Source organism: Betta splendens, chromosome 17, assembly GCF_900634795.4.
Source record: "Betta splendens chromosome 17, fBetSpl5.4, whole genome shotgun sequence".
Taxonomy (NCBI): domain Eukaryota; kingdom Metazoa; phylum Chordata; class Actinopteri; order Anabantiformes; family Osphronemidae; genus Betta; species Betta splendens.
The window spans coordinates 5,398,302-5,413,989 of NC_040897.2; the positions used below are offsets into that span (position 1 = coordinate 5,398,302).

The 15,688-nt window shown below is 41.1% G+C and overlaps 3 protein-coding genes across 17 annotated transcripts; 1 reads left to right on the forward strand and 2 right to left on the reverse strand.

Moving 5' to 3' along the window:
* Positions 1-4,329: 4,329 nt before the first annotated feature.
* Positions 4,330-6,889, forward strand: LOC114844398 (E3 SUMO-protein ligase ZBED1-like). 8 transcript variants are annotated; one of them, XR_005896945.2, is made up of 5 exons: positions 4,330-4,719; positions 4,836-4,956; positions 5,045-5,149; positions 5,291-5,368; positions 6,417-6,889. XR_005896945.2 is itself a non-coding variant. In XM_029131755.3 (4 exons), exon 4 carries the CDS (start codon positions 5,303-5,305, stop codon positions 6,731-6,733), a length of 1,431 nt encoding a protein of 476 aa, XP_028987588.1. In that variant the 5' UTR covers positions 4,389-4,719; positions 4,836-4,956; positions 5,045-5,185; positions 5,291-5,302; the 3' UTR covers positions 6,734-6,889. The 8 variants fall into 8 exon arrangements, 6 of the variants coding, with proteins under 6 accessions (XP_040924234.1, XP_040924231.1, XP_040924232.1 ...); XR_003783726.3 differs by having other exon boundaries at positions 4,356-4,719; positions 5,045-5,185; XM_029131755.3 differs by having other exon boundaries at positions 4,389-4,719; positions 5,045-5,185; positions 5,291-6,889.
* Positions 6,890-9,720: 2,831 nt separating this feature from the next.
* Positions 9,721-10,970, reverse strand: LOC114844409 (histone H2A-like). The gene has a single exon (XM_029131769.3). The coding sequence runs from the start codon at positions 10,791-10,793 to the stop codon at positions 10,404-10,406; it is 390 nt and encodes a 129-aa protein (XP_028987602.1). The 5' UTR covers positions 10,794-10,970; the 3' UTR covers positions 9,721-10,403.
* Positions 10,971-11,315: 345 nt separating this feature from the next.
* Positions 11,316-13,803, reverse strand: LOC114844396 (E3 SUMO-protein ligase ZBED1-like). Of its 8 annotated transcripts, none has more exons than XR_005896944.2 (5): positions 13,487-13,803; positions 13,250-13,370; positions 13,056-13,160; positions 12,837-12,914; positions 11,316-11,788 (listed from the first exon to the last, which is right to left on the reverse strand). XR_005896944.2 is itself a non-coding variant. In XM_029131752.3 (4 exons), exon 4 carries the CDS (start codon positions 12,900-12,902, stop codon positions 11,472-11,474), a length of 1,431 nt encoding a protein of 476 aa, XP_028987585.1. In that variant the 5' UTR covers positions 12,903-12,914; positions 13,020-13,160; positions 13,250-13,345; positions 13,487-13,777; the 3' UTR covers positions 11,316-11,471. The 8 variants fall into 8 exon arrangements, 6 of the variants coding, with proteins under 6 accessions (XP_028987585.1, XP_028987584.1, XP_028987583.1 ...); XR_003783725.3 differs by having other exon boundaries at positions 13,020-13,160; positions 13,487-13,790; XM_029131752.3 differs by having other exon boundaries at positions 11,316-12,914; positions 13,020-13,160; positions 13,250-13,345; positions 13,487-13,777.
* Positions 13,804-15,688: the final 1,885 nt, after the last annotated feature.

Consider the following 15,688-nt stretch of genomic DNA (forward strand, 5'->3'; position numbering starts at 1 on the left):
CCCACGCATCCTTACTGTGAAATGGAATCAATCAGAGTATAGTTTTGGTCATTGATTTGATGAAGCAGACAATGTGTCTAAGGTGGTATAATCTAACAAGCTGTTCAGGTACTGAGTAATGCTTAATTTTTTTCTTTAGTTTTCCAGTTCATAAGGATGATTTTCGACACAGAGGGCAGAAAGAAGTGTGTGTGATGAGTTTGTCTCTAGATCAAGCCCACTTAGATCTCCTAGAAGACAAAGTGCAGGGGCCGCTGGGATTGGACAGCTTAACTGGGTTGACAGGTGTTTACATACTCTTTGCCAAAATTGCTGCACAGGTAAACATGACCAGAGTGCATGTAGGAATCTATCTGCTGTGTTATCTGTACAGTGAGGGCAAATATTTGAGTTTGTGAGACCCCTTTGGAACATCCTCTGTCCTGTATAGTGAGTTCTATGAAGAATTTTGTATTGTATTAGTTGTAAATTTGTATTTTTTGTCATTCTGAATAAATTAGAACATATATTATTCCAGAACATGTAATTAGTGGTGATATTGAGATCAGCTTCCCATTTAGAGATCGGAAGGCTCACTGTCTGGTTTACATTGGAAATTAAGATATAGATTTTGGATACTGTCCTTTTCCCTGATATATCAATAAATCGCTCTATTACTGGAACCACACATGTGGATGGGAGTATTCTTACTTTTTGCATTAAGTATTGACTTTAGTTGTTGGTATTCTAAGAAATTGGCACTAGTGATTTCATAGTGGGACACTAGTTCTTCAAAAGAGGTAAACTTGTCTCTTGTGAAAACATGTTTCAGATGTGTTATCCCTTTGATATGCCAAGTTGGAAAGTGTATTGCCTTTTTGTTTTGTATGATGTCTGGATTGTTCCAGAGAGGTGTGTTTTGGCAATGAGTAAGCAAAGACCAATTCATTTTAAGAAAATCCCACCACGCTGTCAGAGATGCTTTTAAGCTAATGCTCTGGTAACAACTATGATGTTTGATTTTGGTGCTGATAAAGGGCAGATCTGCAACTTTAATATCTCCACAAAATGTTTGTTCAATGTCTATCCAGGAGGAGTCTGCTGGCATGGGTTTTATCCATTTGTGGACATGGTTCAGTCTATTGGCAAGAAAATAGTGGTGGAAGTTAGGTAGTTCTAGGCCGCCGCAGCGTCCGGATTTTTAAAGAGTTTTTAAACTAATTCGTCGTGGCTTGGTTTCCCACAAAAACTGTGAGGTGTAGGAGTCTAATGTCTTAAACCATGCCTGGGCTGGCTGAGTTGGAATCATATAGAATATGTAATTAATTTTTGGCAGGATCATCATTTTTATAGTGGTAATTCTTCCTATAAGTAAAATGGGTAAGGACTGCCATCTTTTGAGGTAGGTTTCTATTTGTTTTAATAATGGATTGTAGTTTAGATAAATAAGCTCTGATAGCCTAGACGACAATTCAATGCCCAAGTATTTAATGTTCCCTGAATGAAGTGTGGTATAAGAGATGTTAGTCACCTTAAGGTTAAGTGGTAGCACTATAGATTTGGTCCAGTTAATAGAGTATTCTGAAAGTCCTGAGAATTCATCTACTGTATGAGGCTGGTAGTTGTAGGAAGAGACGCCTGTGGCTTCAGGAGAAACAGTAACACACCGTCAGCATATAAACTTATTTTATGATTTACTGATTTGGTCGATATTCCAGTAATTCCTTTATGCTGTCTTATAGCTGCGGCTAGAGGTTCAATAAATATTGCAAATAGTGATGGGGAAAGTGGGCAGCCCTGTCTTGTCCCTCTATGCAGATTAAACCTTGGTGAGATCTGGTTGTTTGTTCTGACTGCGGTGTTTGCTGAGCTGTATAATATTTGGATCCAGTCTATGAATGTTTCCCCAATGCCTAATTTGTGCAGAGTGGCTAAAAGAAACTTCCAGTTTACTCTATCGAAAGCTTTTTCTGCATCTAAGGAGACGATGGCTGACTCTAGTTTATGGATGGTGACATAATCAATTAAGCTGATTAATCTGTTCATATTGTTTGTTGACTGTCTACCTTTAATGAAGCCTGTTTGATCAGAGTGAATTATATATGGAGTGATTTTTTCTAATCTTCTAGCAAGTGCTTTACACACTATGTTTAGATCTACATTTATTAGTGAAATTGGTCTACAACTCGATGGGAGTGTAGGGTCTTTTCCTGGTTTTTGGAGCACGCTTATGAAGGCAGAATTAATATTTGTGGGTAGTGAATGCTGTTGTTTAATTTCAGCTACTGTACCATTTTGTAAAAGCTGGGTGCCAGCATGGACCAGAACTCTCTATAAAATTCAGTTGGGAATCCATCTGGTCCTGGAGCGCTTTTATTGGGCATCTCCTGCAGAGCTTCATGTAGTTCTGCCAAAGATAACAATGAGTGTAGAGTTGTGGATTGTTCTTCCTTTAGCTTTGGCAGTTCTAGTTTATTCAGAAACGCTTCTATGGCTGAGGTGGATGGATCTATTTGGGACGTACATAACTCTTGGTAAAAGTTTTTAAAGGTATCATTTATTTCATTGGGATCACGAGTAATATTGCCTTTCTTATTAGTTATTGAATGGATTATTTGTTTCTCTTATTATTATTCTTTAATTGGTTAGCTAGAAATTTACCACATTTGTTAGCATGGTCAAAGTTCTCCCAGCGTAATTGGTCTATCTGAAACGGAGTTTTGCAATCAATTATATTATTTAATTTCAGCTTTAGATTCCTTAGGTCTTTTAGGATTCTATTATTGGTTGGAGAGGCAGCATATTTAATCTCTAGAGATTTTATTTTTTGCTCTAATTCTAATTTAAGTAACATTTTTTTTCTTGTGCAATGAATATGAAATAATTCTACTGCGCATAACTGCCTTTCCAGTCTCCCAAAGAACACAGGGTGAGATTTCCAGTGTATCGTTGATTTCTATAAAGGTTTTCCATTCTCTCCTGACATAACAGATGAAGTCTTGATCATTGAGTAATGATGTTTTAAACCTCCAATTCCTGGTTGATGGTGTGGCTGTCTTAATCAACGAAATGGACATTGGTGCATGATCACTGATTGTGATAGAGTGAATATTGGTGTCAGAGACATCTTGTAAGACTGAGTTATTTACTAAAATATAATCTATACGGGAATGAGAGTGGTGAACTGGCAAGAAAAAGGTATATTCCCTGGATGTAGGATGAAGAGAACGCCATGTGTCACAGAGACTGAAGTCATCCATGTACTGTTTTAAGGTCTGTACTAATTGCCAGTTCCTGTTGCTCACAGCTTTGCTTAGCCTGTCCAACTCTGGGTAAAATACTAAATTAAAGTCCCCTCCTACTATAAGTTTGGAACCAGAGTGAGTAGACAGTGATGGGAAGAAGCTGTGAAAGACTTCTCTCCCCGTGTACTATTTTCAGTTCTCCGTCGTGTCCACCTTTTTCGCTTTCGAGCGCACCTCGTTCTTGTGGTGCGTTCAACCGTTGAAAACAGTTACCTTTGTGGCACATTCACTGACCCTGCAATAACTCCGTAATTTCCATTACCAAACCGTTTCCTGTGGAAACACAATAAACCAACATCCTCAGATGCTACACCTATAATTAAGAAGCCCTGCTCATTGGAGTCCATGGAATAGGTGACGGACAGAAGGATGTTGGCTAAACTAACATCCATCATGGAGAACCCCTCCACCCCCTGAACCACACTGTAGAGGCTCTGAGCAGCTCCTTAAGCACCAGACTGTTACATTTAACGTTTACATTTAGATTTAACATTTACATTTAACATTTACATTTAGACTTTTGCACATTTAACTAAATGTGAGAAAACATGGTGTGTCATTTAGTTAAAAGTGAGAAAACTAGTTATAGGTGCTCCTTTTACATTCGGCACCCCATAATACATTTGAGTACTAACATACTTAAAGCAAACACTTGCACAAGACACATACGATTTCAAACCCAGAGGAGTTTAAATCATGACATGACTACAACCATAGCCATGTCTTCAACCACCAAATAAGCAGAGTAGTGGAACCTGCTGGGTCCAAAACCAGAGATGGACTAATAAATTAACTGTCATTACAACAATGTGCAACGACTTATTTTCCATTTTTTAGTTAAAACCAAGAGATCACTTTCATCTGATTGTCTATATTGTAGCCAAGAAAACTCAGATTTAAAAACATGTGCTTGTATTAATGAAAGTTAAGTACAGTCACAGTCTTTAGTTGCCACGGTACCGGGCATGTGGCGGTGAGGCTTCTTGACGCAGCCAGTGGCTGGCGCGCTCTTACGGGCAGCCTTGGTTGCTAGCTGCTTCCTAGGCGCTTTGCCTCCAGTGGACTTACGAGCAGTTTGTTTGGTTCGGGCCATTTTACTCCTACGACTTCGCTAAAAGTAGTGATGGGTCCCGCAACACCGATGCGCCAGCGCATGCGTCAAGTTCGTAGAGCGAAACGCCGTGCCGATGCGTGTATTGGGTTGAGGGAGTCACGTGACCGATACAGTTACCGTATCGGTCACGTGACATGTATCTCTGGCGCGCCAAACTGTGTTTATAAAGAAGCGCATACGTCAACGGGATTCATCTACCAAAAACAATTTCTGAACATTTACCAACGACTTACAAATTCCTCAGGAATTATGGAGCCGCCTCCAGCAAAAAGAAAGGTTTCCGCCGTGTGGGATCATTTTGACCTTCTGTCGGAAAATAAGGTATTTAATTTCCTTGTTTTTTAATCCTGTTCCTCTCAGGGTTTCCACTTGATTTTTCTGAATTTAAATTAATTTCAAAGTGACTCCTAGTTCGCTAATAATATTATTTTCTGCAGGTAAAATGTCGCATTTGTTCGACAGAACTGTCTTTTATAAATAAATCCACCTCCTCAATGCTGAGGCATTATAGGGCAAGGCATGAAAATGAAGTCCCTGATACGCGCAGGATAAACTCAGGTATACAGCCATTCCACAACTTAGACAGTTGCTTTATTAATATATAATTACTATTAATTTATTCTTTACTTCATTTTTAACAATCAAGCGTCCAGGAAGCAGATGCTTGGTTAAGGCTCTGCTCAATTTCATCTTGAAGGACTGCCAGCCCCTCAGCATTGTGGAGAGTGAAGGCTTCAGGGAACTTGTTCAGGTCTTTCAACCCACATATGTTTTGCCAACCAGAAAGGTTTGTGTGGGAATTATCTAAATTAGTAGTTGATATGTTAAATTTTGTAAATCCTTAATTTAAATACATTGCTCTGTTTTTGTTTTGACTTGGTGCAATTTTCAGACCATCAAACAAATGGTGGCCAAAAAGTACGAGGAGGAAAAGGAACGAGTCAAAATGGAAGTACAGCAAGCTGTGGCAGTGAGTATAACAGCTGACATGTGGACATCTGTGAACATGGAGGCTTACTTGGCTCTTACCTGTCACTACATAAATGAGAATTTGCAGTTGTGTACATCTGTGTTGGGAGTGAAATACTTTCCACAAAGTCACACTGCTGACAATTTGGCCCAAGTCAAAAGGGGCATGATGGAGGACTGGGCCATAACCAATAAAGTAAAATGTTTTGTGACAGACGCAGCACCAAACATGATTGCATCCACTAGACAGCTCCAAATTCGGCACTCAATTTGCATTGCACATAGTCTAAATTTATTAGTTCGAAAATCATGTGATCAGGTCCCCACACTTACATCCATCAGACACAAAGCTAGGAACATTGTCACATATTTCAGATCAAGCACTACAGCCAAGGAGAAGCTTGCTCAAGTGCAGCAACAGATGGGACGACCAACGCTGAAACTCATCAATGAGGTGCCAACACGCTGGAACAGTACATATGAAATGCTGTCAAGGCTACATGATGAGCGGGAACCAGTGTGGGTATCTCTGGCCTCTCTAAATACAGTTTTGACTCCACTTACAGCTGATGAGTATACCATCATAGGAGAAACACTTCTTGTGCTTGCTCCTTTCCATCAAGCTACAGTGGAGTTGTCTGAAGAGAGGCGAGTCTCAGGGTCAAAGGTCATTCCGATGATGAAAATGCTCTATTTTGCACTAGAGCGTAGTGCTTTGACCTTGCACACACAGGCAGCCATCCACCTACACGAACACCTGAAGCATCGAGTCACAGACACTGCTTCCAATCTGGAGTCATTAAGTGTGATGACCCTAGCAACACTTCTAGACCCCAGATTTAAATCACTCGGGTTCCGCAGTTCCTCAAAGTTCAATGAGGCCGTCACTAGACTGCGGTCAGAATGTGCGTCTGTTATTGGACGTACAAATGAGCCCCAGCCAGGACCGTCTTCACAGCAGCTGTCTGCACCCACTTCAGGCATGTTATTCAGCATTATTTGTATGTTGTTTTTTGGAAATCATGTGCTAAAATGCCACTTTTTTTCAGACAACCTTTGGCAAGACTTCGACATTGAAGTGGGCAGGCAGACTACAAGTGCCACAGCTGATGCCATCCAGGAGGTTCAGCGGTACCTGGCAGAGGGCAATATTGCTAGGTCACAGGATCCATTGAAATACTGGGACAACCACAAATCTTTATACCCAAACCTGTTTAACCTTGCACTGCAGTTTCTCTGCACTCCAGCCTCATCGGTCCCTTGTGAGCGAGTGTTTTCTGCAGCTGGAGAAATAGTCTCAAAAAAGCGTAACAGACTTAATTTTAAAACTTTGGAAAAACTTATTTTTTTGAATAAAAATCTGTAAAAAGAAACACATCCCAGTTCACAAGCATGCTTATTCACAACACGTCAGTTAGATTTTCATGTTATGATAATGATGTTCACATTATTCTATCTATCTAAAAGAGTAAAGAGATTTTTATGTAAATGAAAATGAGAAATAAAACAATATAAAATACAATGACTTAAATTATACTATTGTATATATTAGGTCATCAAATCAGTGTCAGCCGACTCTGTTAACTAGGTTGCCTGTAGGGATTTTTAAGGTCCAGCAGGTGTCAGTATTCAGTGACACAGTATCAACACAGTATCAATACAGTTTGGCAATGTGTCGAAACGCATCATGACGCTTCATCTACCCATCACTACATTACAGCCATGTTGAAAATGCTTTTCCACTGCTATACTCTGCATGCTTTTTAGTTATTTAATATGTCAAATGTTGTAAAGTCAGGTAGTCACACCCATGATATGATGGTGCCTTACCGGTTGCTGAATTATGTTTTTATATTTCATTTGTTGCCACGTTCTTTTTATGTCTGCAGGATTGCACCTACATAAGAATTGATAAAAATGCATAGATATAACACTGCATTTTTAAATTACAAAACACAAAAGTACACAAAAAATTTAGTATTTTAAGTATTTTTAAGTATTTAAGTATTTTATGCAATTACTGAAGTACCTCCTTAGATGAGTGAACAATTACTTTTCTTTAATCATTTACAAGTGAAATATAACAACAATACTAACATTATTTAGTAATTAGTTACACCGAACACGGTGTGATTAAAATGTAAACTTAAGCATTGACTCAAGCAGCTATTTTCTTCCAAGCTAATTCTTTCTCTTTCGACGGAATATAGACTCGTAGTCGCTATATGCTTGCGGTATCATATCCATTTCCGGACCTCTTTTGTTGTTCTGTTGCCATGGTGACTCGTAATATCTTCACGCGCTTAACTCTGAGTCAATCAACTCGGAGTTGCTTAAACCAATTCTTATTAGCTGTTCAGAAACCGCAAACTCAGAGTTTGTTAAACCTCCTTCTTGAAACGGGCCCCAGTTGTTACTATCAGGTAAATATATATAGTTGTATATAACCAGAAAAATATTATTATACAGCAAAAATCAGATTTTGTGTATCAGATAACAATATATCAATATAACCCGGATACACAAACACAAATAAAAATAGACAGTGACACAATAATAATGCAAATAGAGAGATATTACTATAGTTATTACTGATGATAAACTGTGCGTGTTAGTGAGTGATTAAAGATGACGGTATTGTTGCTTCCATTAATATTAGTCTAATTGCCTTTACTCTTGAATAACGTGTTGATAGATGTGCATATGTTATAAAACTTGCAAATGTTATAAACTAGCAAAAGTAATAACTTTTTGAAAAAGTTGTATTTAAAAAGTGATGCACTGCTTTACTACGTGTTCCAGGTAACAGAACAGGTTTTGCTCTCCAGCTGAAGTGTTGGCTTCTTTTTGGCGGCTTTGGCCGGGGCTGGAGCTGCAGCTGCTGGAGCTTCTTCTGCCATTTTGTCAAAGTAGTTTCACGATACTATTGTCAGATTTAAGTGTAGCAGGAGGCGGTCCTTAAGCACACCATGAGAACCGTGGAGACTCAATTAGCCCGGGCTTTTCTGGACGCTGTGACATAGGGACACCTGTGTTTTCTCTACACCGATAAAACCGCTCAAAGTCACCGAGAGAGAAGTGCTGGAGGCGAACAATGAAGCGAATCGACAGCGGCCACTTGTGTCTTCATGTCCAGATCGTGTGGAGCTCGGACGGTGGCTGCGTTCCGTCTGTGGAACCTCAAGACTTCAGATAGTCGGCGTCCTGAGCAGCGCTACTCTGATCATTTCTGTCCTAAAATCACTGAAACTGGATCAAACAACCACCAAAACCGGCTTCCTTCTGCTCCACATGTTGGTTCAAGAGAGTGAAAGTCGAACCAGCATCAGTCAAAGGTCGTGTTAAAATAAACGGAAGCATTTGTGGTGGCAGCAAACACACGATGAGGATCATGGAGAGGTTTCAGTCACGTCCTCTCAGGAACGGGGATGATGAGTTTGATCCATGAACTGCAGCGATTCTGAAATTACACCTCACGATTCAAAGGGGGTTTAATGCGTGGTTTTAAATGTCGCAAATTCCAGCGACACTGATCAGTAATTAAATAGAGTAGAACGAAAATCTGCACACACACAGCGAGAGTCCAAAGGCTCCACTGAAGTTTACATGTGGCACATACTGTATAAGAAACATTTTTACACTTTTATTATTCCAATTCCCATTCTTACTTTTCTTTTAAATTATATAAACCATTCTTAGTAGCAAAAATGATAATAACATACATGAAAGTTTTTATCTAGTGTTGTGATCTTAAGACCTAAAGGTTTGATTCAAATGTTAGGTGGTGACTGTGTATTTTTTTGTATAGACAACTGCCTATTAAAGTAAGGCTTTAATGACACACACATAATAAAACACTGCTTAGAAACACACAAACCATTTATAATATAAATATTAAAAATAAAATATAAGGTGCAGAGTGATAATAAATTAGGAGCGAATTGGGAGCTACAAGAACCAATCCAAAAGTTTGTCACCAAAACCATCCATTAATACAGGCTACATTGCATTAATGGCCGATATCCCTCTCAACCTGCTATGCATGCATCTCCACCATCTGGATACATACATCAAAGGATCAGCAGCTGCAGATCCTCAGGAGGAGGGTCATTCTGCAGCTGCAGAGCAATCCCCATCTGGAGGACCACCAGTCACAGAATGGACACACCCAGGATGATTACCAACCTAAGTGGACCTTCATCAGATGTCTACCATCTACAGCGAGACCCCGATGCAGATGATCATCAGCAACAGACTATAATGGACAGCCATTCCACGACCAGTGACATTCAGTCAGAAAAAGTAAATTTAGAATCAAAATCAGCTTTAATGGTTTGCACAGGACAACCAGAGAATTATATGTGGTCTGACGCCATCTTTATTCCCTCTTATGACAAAAAAATTGTACAATTTGTGGTTATTGCACATTTATGTTTGTAGCTGTGAAAAGTTATTGAGTGACGATTGTGACTGGTAGAGTTCGGCTCAGAAACAGCCTGTGGGAAGAAGCTGCCTCTGTGTCTGGTGATTCTAGTGGCTACGGCTCTGTGACACCTGCCAGAGGGGAGGAGTGTGAACAGTTTGTGTGTGGGGTCAGCAGTGACTCTGACAGCCCGGTAAGTCCAGACTTTGGATGATTTACACACCGTTCCTGGTGATGACACCCCTAGTCAATATGCAGGGAAGGATAAACATAGTGCACATGATAGTTCTGACAGTTAATGGAGAAGTGGATCAGTCGAGAGTACAAGATGCTTGGCTGTTCAGTTTCATGTGTAAATTGTCATTAACAGGTCAGTTTTTTTTATCAGTGCAGTGAGACATTGATGTGCAGGTTTTGCTTCATGTTCTCACCAGCACTTCCTTCTTTAAGCCAATAAGCAATTAGACTAAATATAGATGTGTTTCACTCACAGCTCCAAGTGTAAATTAACATCAACTAAAACAACGGGCTCATACAGATGAAAACTCTGTTCTTTAGTTTGTTTGTGTGGCTCTTAAAAGAGCCGTTTTTGTTGATCACAGCTGATCCAGGTTTACTTTGCCTTCCCTGCGGGTTTCTCGGTCTTCTTGGGCAGCAGCACTGCCTGGATGTTGGGCAGGACGCCGCCCTGGGCGATGGTGACTCCACCCAGTAGTTTATTGAGCTCCTCGTCGTTGCGGACAGCTAGCTGCAAGTGGCGGGGAATGATCCTGGTCTTCTTGTTGTCACGGGCAGCGTTTCCAGCCAACTCCAGGATCTCAGCAGTCAGATACTCTAGAACAGCCGCCAAGTAGACGGGAGCTCCGGCACCGACGCGCTCCGCATAGTTGCCTTTGCGCAGCAGCCTGTGGACACGACCCACAGGGAACTGGAGTCCAGCTCTAGACGAACGGGTCTTAGCCTTGGCTCTGGCTTTTCCTCCAGTTTTTCCGCGGCCAGACATTTTAAAGGTCTTTGTTTAACGCTCGTCTAAGAACGAATGCCTCCAGCAGCCGGAATCCTCGTTTATATGTCCGTCAGAGCGAGACGCGTCATGCCTCACCAACCAGTGAAGAGGCTCAGCAGAGGGCGGCCGCTCTGCGTGTTGGCGGACTTTTTTAAAGACTTTCCTCCAATCGGTGGTGGAGGTTCAGGCGGGACTCGCTCCTCCAGGCGGAGCCGAGCTGCAGAAGGTGCCGTCTGCCAATCAGGAGCCGCAGCGTCACTTGTTCTCGGGCGATCTCACAGTTTAAGAGTGGCGGTTCTTTTGTCTGTGCTTTACTGGTTTCTTATAGCTAGTGATGGGTAGATGAAGCGTCATGATGCGTTTCGACACATTGCCAAACTGTATTGATACTGTGTTGATACTGTGTCACTGAATACTGACACCTGCTGGACCTTAAAAATCCCTACAGGCAACCTAGTTAACAGAGTCGGCTGACACTGATTTGATGACCTAATATATACAATAGTATAATTTAAGTCATTGTATTTTATATTGTTTTATTTCTCATTTTCATTTACATAAAAATCTCTTTACTCTTTTAGATAGATAGAATAATGTGAACATCATTATCATAACATGAAAATCTAACTGACGTGTTGTGAATAAGCATGCTTGTGAACTGGGATGTGTTTCTTTTTACAGATTTTTATTCAAAAAAATAAGTTTTTCCAAAGTTTTAAAATTAAGTCTGTTACGCTTTTTTGAGACTATTTCTCCAGCTGCAGAAAACACTCGCTCACAAGGGACCGATGAGGCTGGAGTGCAGAGAAACTGCAGTGCAAGGTTAAACAGGTTTGGGTATAAAGATTTGTGGTTGTCCCAGTATTTCAATGGATCCTGTGACCTAGCAATATTGCCCTCTGCCAGGTACCGCTGAACCTCCTGGATGGCATCAGCTGTGGCACTTGTAGTCTGCCTGCCCACTTCAATGTCGAAGTCTTGCCAAAGGTTGTCTGAAAAAAAGTGGCATTTTAGCACATGATTTCCAAAAAACAACATACAAATAATGCTGAATAACATGCCTGAAGTGGGTGCAGACAGCTGCTGTGAAGACGGTCCTGGCTGGGGCTCATTTGTACGTCCAATAACAGACGCACATTCTGACCGCAGTCTAGTGACGGCCTCATTGAACTTTGAGGAACTGCGGAACCCGAGTGATTTAAATCTGGGGTCTAGAAGTGTTGCTAGGGTCATCACACTTAATGACTCCAGATTGGAAGCAGTGTCTGTGACTCGATGCTTCAGGTGTTCGTGTAGGTGGATGGCTGCCTGTGTGTGCAAGGTCAAAGCACTACGCTCTAGTGCAAAATAGAGCATTTTCATCATCGGAATGACCTTTGACCCTGAGACTCGCCTCTCTTCAGACAACTCCACTGTAGCTTGATGGAAAGGAGCAAGCACAAGAAGTGTTTCTCCTATGATGGTATACTCATCAGCTGTAAGTGGAGTCAAAACTGTATTTAGAGAGGCCAGAGATACCCACACTGGTTCCCGCTCATCATGTAGCCTTGACAGCATTTCATATGTACTGTTCCAGCGTGTTGGCACCTCATTGATGAGTTTCAGCGTTGGTCGTCCCATCTGTTGCTGCACTTGAGCAAGCTTCTCCTTGGCTGTAGTGCTTGATCTGAAATATGTGACAATGTTCCTAGCTTTGTGTCTGATGGATGTAAGTGTGGGGACCTGATCACATGATTTTCGAACTAATAAATTTAGACTATGTGCAATGCAAATTGAGTGCCGAATTTGGAGCTGTCTAGTGGATGCAATCATGTTTGGTGCTGCGTCTGTCACAAAACATTTTACTTTATTGGTTATGGCCCAGTCCTCCATCATGCCCCTTTTGACTTGGGCCAAATTGTCAGCAGTGTGACTTTGTGGAAAGTATTTCACTCCCAACACAGATGTACACAACTGCAAATTCTCATTTATGTAGTGACAGGTAAGAGCCAAGTAAGCCTCCATGTTCACAGATGTCCACATGTCAGCTGTTATACTCACTGCCACAGCTTGCTGTACTTCCATTTTGACTCGTTCCTTTTCCTCCTCGTACTTTTTGGCCACCATTTGTTTGATGGTCTGAAAATTGCACCAAGTCAAAACAAAAACAGAGCAATGTATTTAAATTAAGGATTTACAAAATTTAACATATCAACTACTAATTTAGATAATTCCCACACAAACCTTTCTGGTTGGCAAAACATATGTGGGTTGAAAGACCTGAACAAGTTCCCTGAAGCCTTCACTCTCCACAATGCTGAGGGGCTGGCAGTCCTTCAAGATGAAATTGAGCAGAGCCTTAACCAAGCATCTGCTTCCTGGACGCTTGATTGTTAAAAAATGAAGTAAAGAATAAATTAATAGTAATTATATATTAATAAAGCAACTGTCTAAGTTGTGGAATGGCTGTATACCTGAGTTTATCCTGCGCGTATCAGGGACTTCATTTTCATGCCTTGCCCTATAATGCCTCAGCATTGAGGAGGTGGATTTATTTATAAAAGACAGTTCTGTCGAACAAATGCGACATTTTACCTGCAGAAAATAATATTATTAGCGAACTAGGAGTCACTTTGAAATTAATTTAAATTCAGAAAAATCAAGTGGAAACCCTGAGAGGAACAGGATTAAAAAACAAGGAAATTAAATACCTTATTTTCCGACAGAAGGTCAAAATGATCCCACACGGCGGAAACCTTTCTTTTTGCTGGAGGCGGCTCCATAATTCCTGAGGAATTTGTAAGTCGTTGGTAAATGTTCAGAAATTGTTTTTGGTAGATGAATCCCGTTGACGTATGCGCTTCTTTATAAACACAGTTTGGCGCGCCAGAGATACATGTCACGTGACCGATACGGTAACTGTATCGGTCACGTGACTCCCTCAACCCAATACACGCATCGGCACGGCGTTTCGCTCTACGAACTTGACGCATGCGCTGGCGCATCGGTGTTGCGGGACCCATCACTAATATATATTATATAAACCACGCCTTCATTATATTCTCTGGTGATTTTAATCAGGTCTGTATTGATAAAACACCAAATTCAATGTGACTTAGACTAGAGAGGAGAGGACTTTGGACTTACTGTATGCTAATGTGGAGGATGCACACTGCTCTACATTCCTCCCGCCTCTAGGAAGATCTGACTTGGTGTCGCTGTGGAAGGAAGAAACAATTTTCCCATAACAGCCCTGCAGTACAATAAATATTAAATATAAAAATGTCTGGCTACGGAAAAACTGGAGGAAAAATAAAAAAATTTAGGCCAGTGCCCAGCTAGGCAGTAAGCCAACAAGGCCTACCGGATGATAACACCTACGCATCAAAGTTTGGTCAATTCTGGGCTAGACTAAAGTATACCGGGAATGATGAACCTCCCAGTTGTGATTATGTAGGAGAGACTCTACTTGTTGAATCCTGCTGGATTGATGTCAAGAACATTTATTCTTTCATTGCTCTTCCTAATCGGAAGGAGTTGCTCTGCTTCTTACAAGAGATGCCACTGAAACTGCTCAAGCTCCAATGTAAATAAAGCTAGAGGACTGCAGAAGCCAGGACCTTGTTATCCTCCTCAACTTTCACTGCATATATCTCCACCATGTACAGACACAGGAATCCCTTTCAAGATCTGGATCAGGATCTGCAGCTGCAGAGGACCCCCATCTGGAGGACCACCAGCTGCAGAATGATTCACCTTGGATGATCACCAACCTCAGAGTGGAGCCTCATTAGATGTCCACCATCCACACTGCAAAGTCCTGATGAAGATGATCGTCAGCAACACACTGTTATGGACAATTATTCCACGAACAGTGGGATTCAGGCAGACAAGGTGCACTCAATCCAGAATTTGGATGCTTCACACACCCTTTCTGGTGATGAAGTCTTTAAACAATTTTCAGGGAATGAGAGCGAGTATAGTGAGGAAGATAGTTATGATAAGGAAGTGGATCAGTCTTATGAGAGTGCAAGTGAGAGCTTATGCTCCAACTTTAGCCTCTCCGGACTGGCGACAGGTCAGTGGAGCACTACACTCTTACGTGCTCCGCTCTTAGTCTGACCCATCACGCAGGACCTGTTTCCCTATGGAGACCCTAACAGGGGCATTAAGCCCCCGACAACATAGCTCCTGGGGTCCCACACAAACTCCTCCACCACGATGAGGCGGGGATTCAGGAAGGAGTGGTCTAATCCCATAATAAAAACAATCTGCCTTTGTGTTGGATTCATGAATAATCTCTCTGACAATGCTCAGGTTGTTCCACATCAACCTGCCTTTTGTGGCTCATGTCTGCTCTTTCTCTATTATCTGTTCCAGGATATTGCTTAGCCTATTCATAATAACATATTTTATAATCAGTATTCATGATGGAATGTTAATTAATGTCTGAAATTATCAATGTCACATTCTTCTCCTTTTTTAAAATAATAAACACATGACTCAGTCATAGAAGCTGTCTCCTATACAGCCCTCTCTCAGACCTTCATTAAACATTGCAGTGAGGAGATCTGAGATCTCATGGTTGTGAAGCAGGTAAAGTTCTGCAGGTAGACCATCAGGGCCAGGACGTTTACCGGCATTTAACTGGTTTATTGTCTCTATTGTTTCAGACTTTTTCACATCTCCAACTAGGGAACCACAAAGAGACGGGCTGTATGTTAGGAGGCAGTCCAATAGAGACTTCATCCAGTTCGTGTGGGTGTCGATATTTTTGTAGGCAGCGGCACATAGCTCTCTAATAGCCTCTCTTTTCATATGCTCTTCTTAATGATGATAATGAACCCTTCTGTATTTTTAATTTGGTGGATAAATTTACTTTTTAGGTTTCTTTGTTCTATAAAGATTGTGTG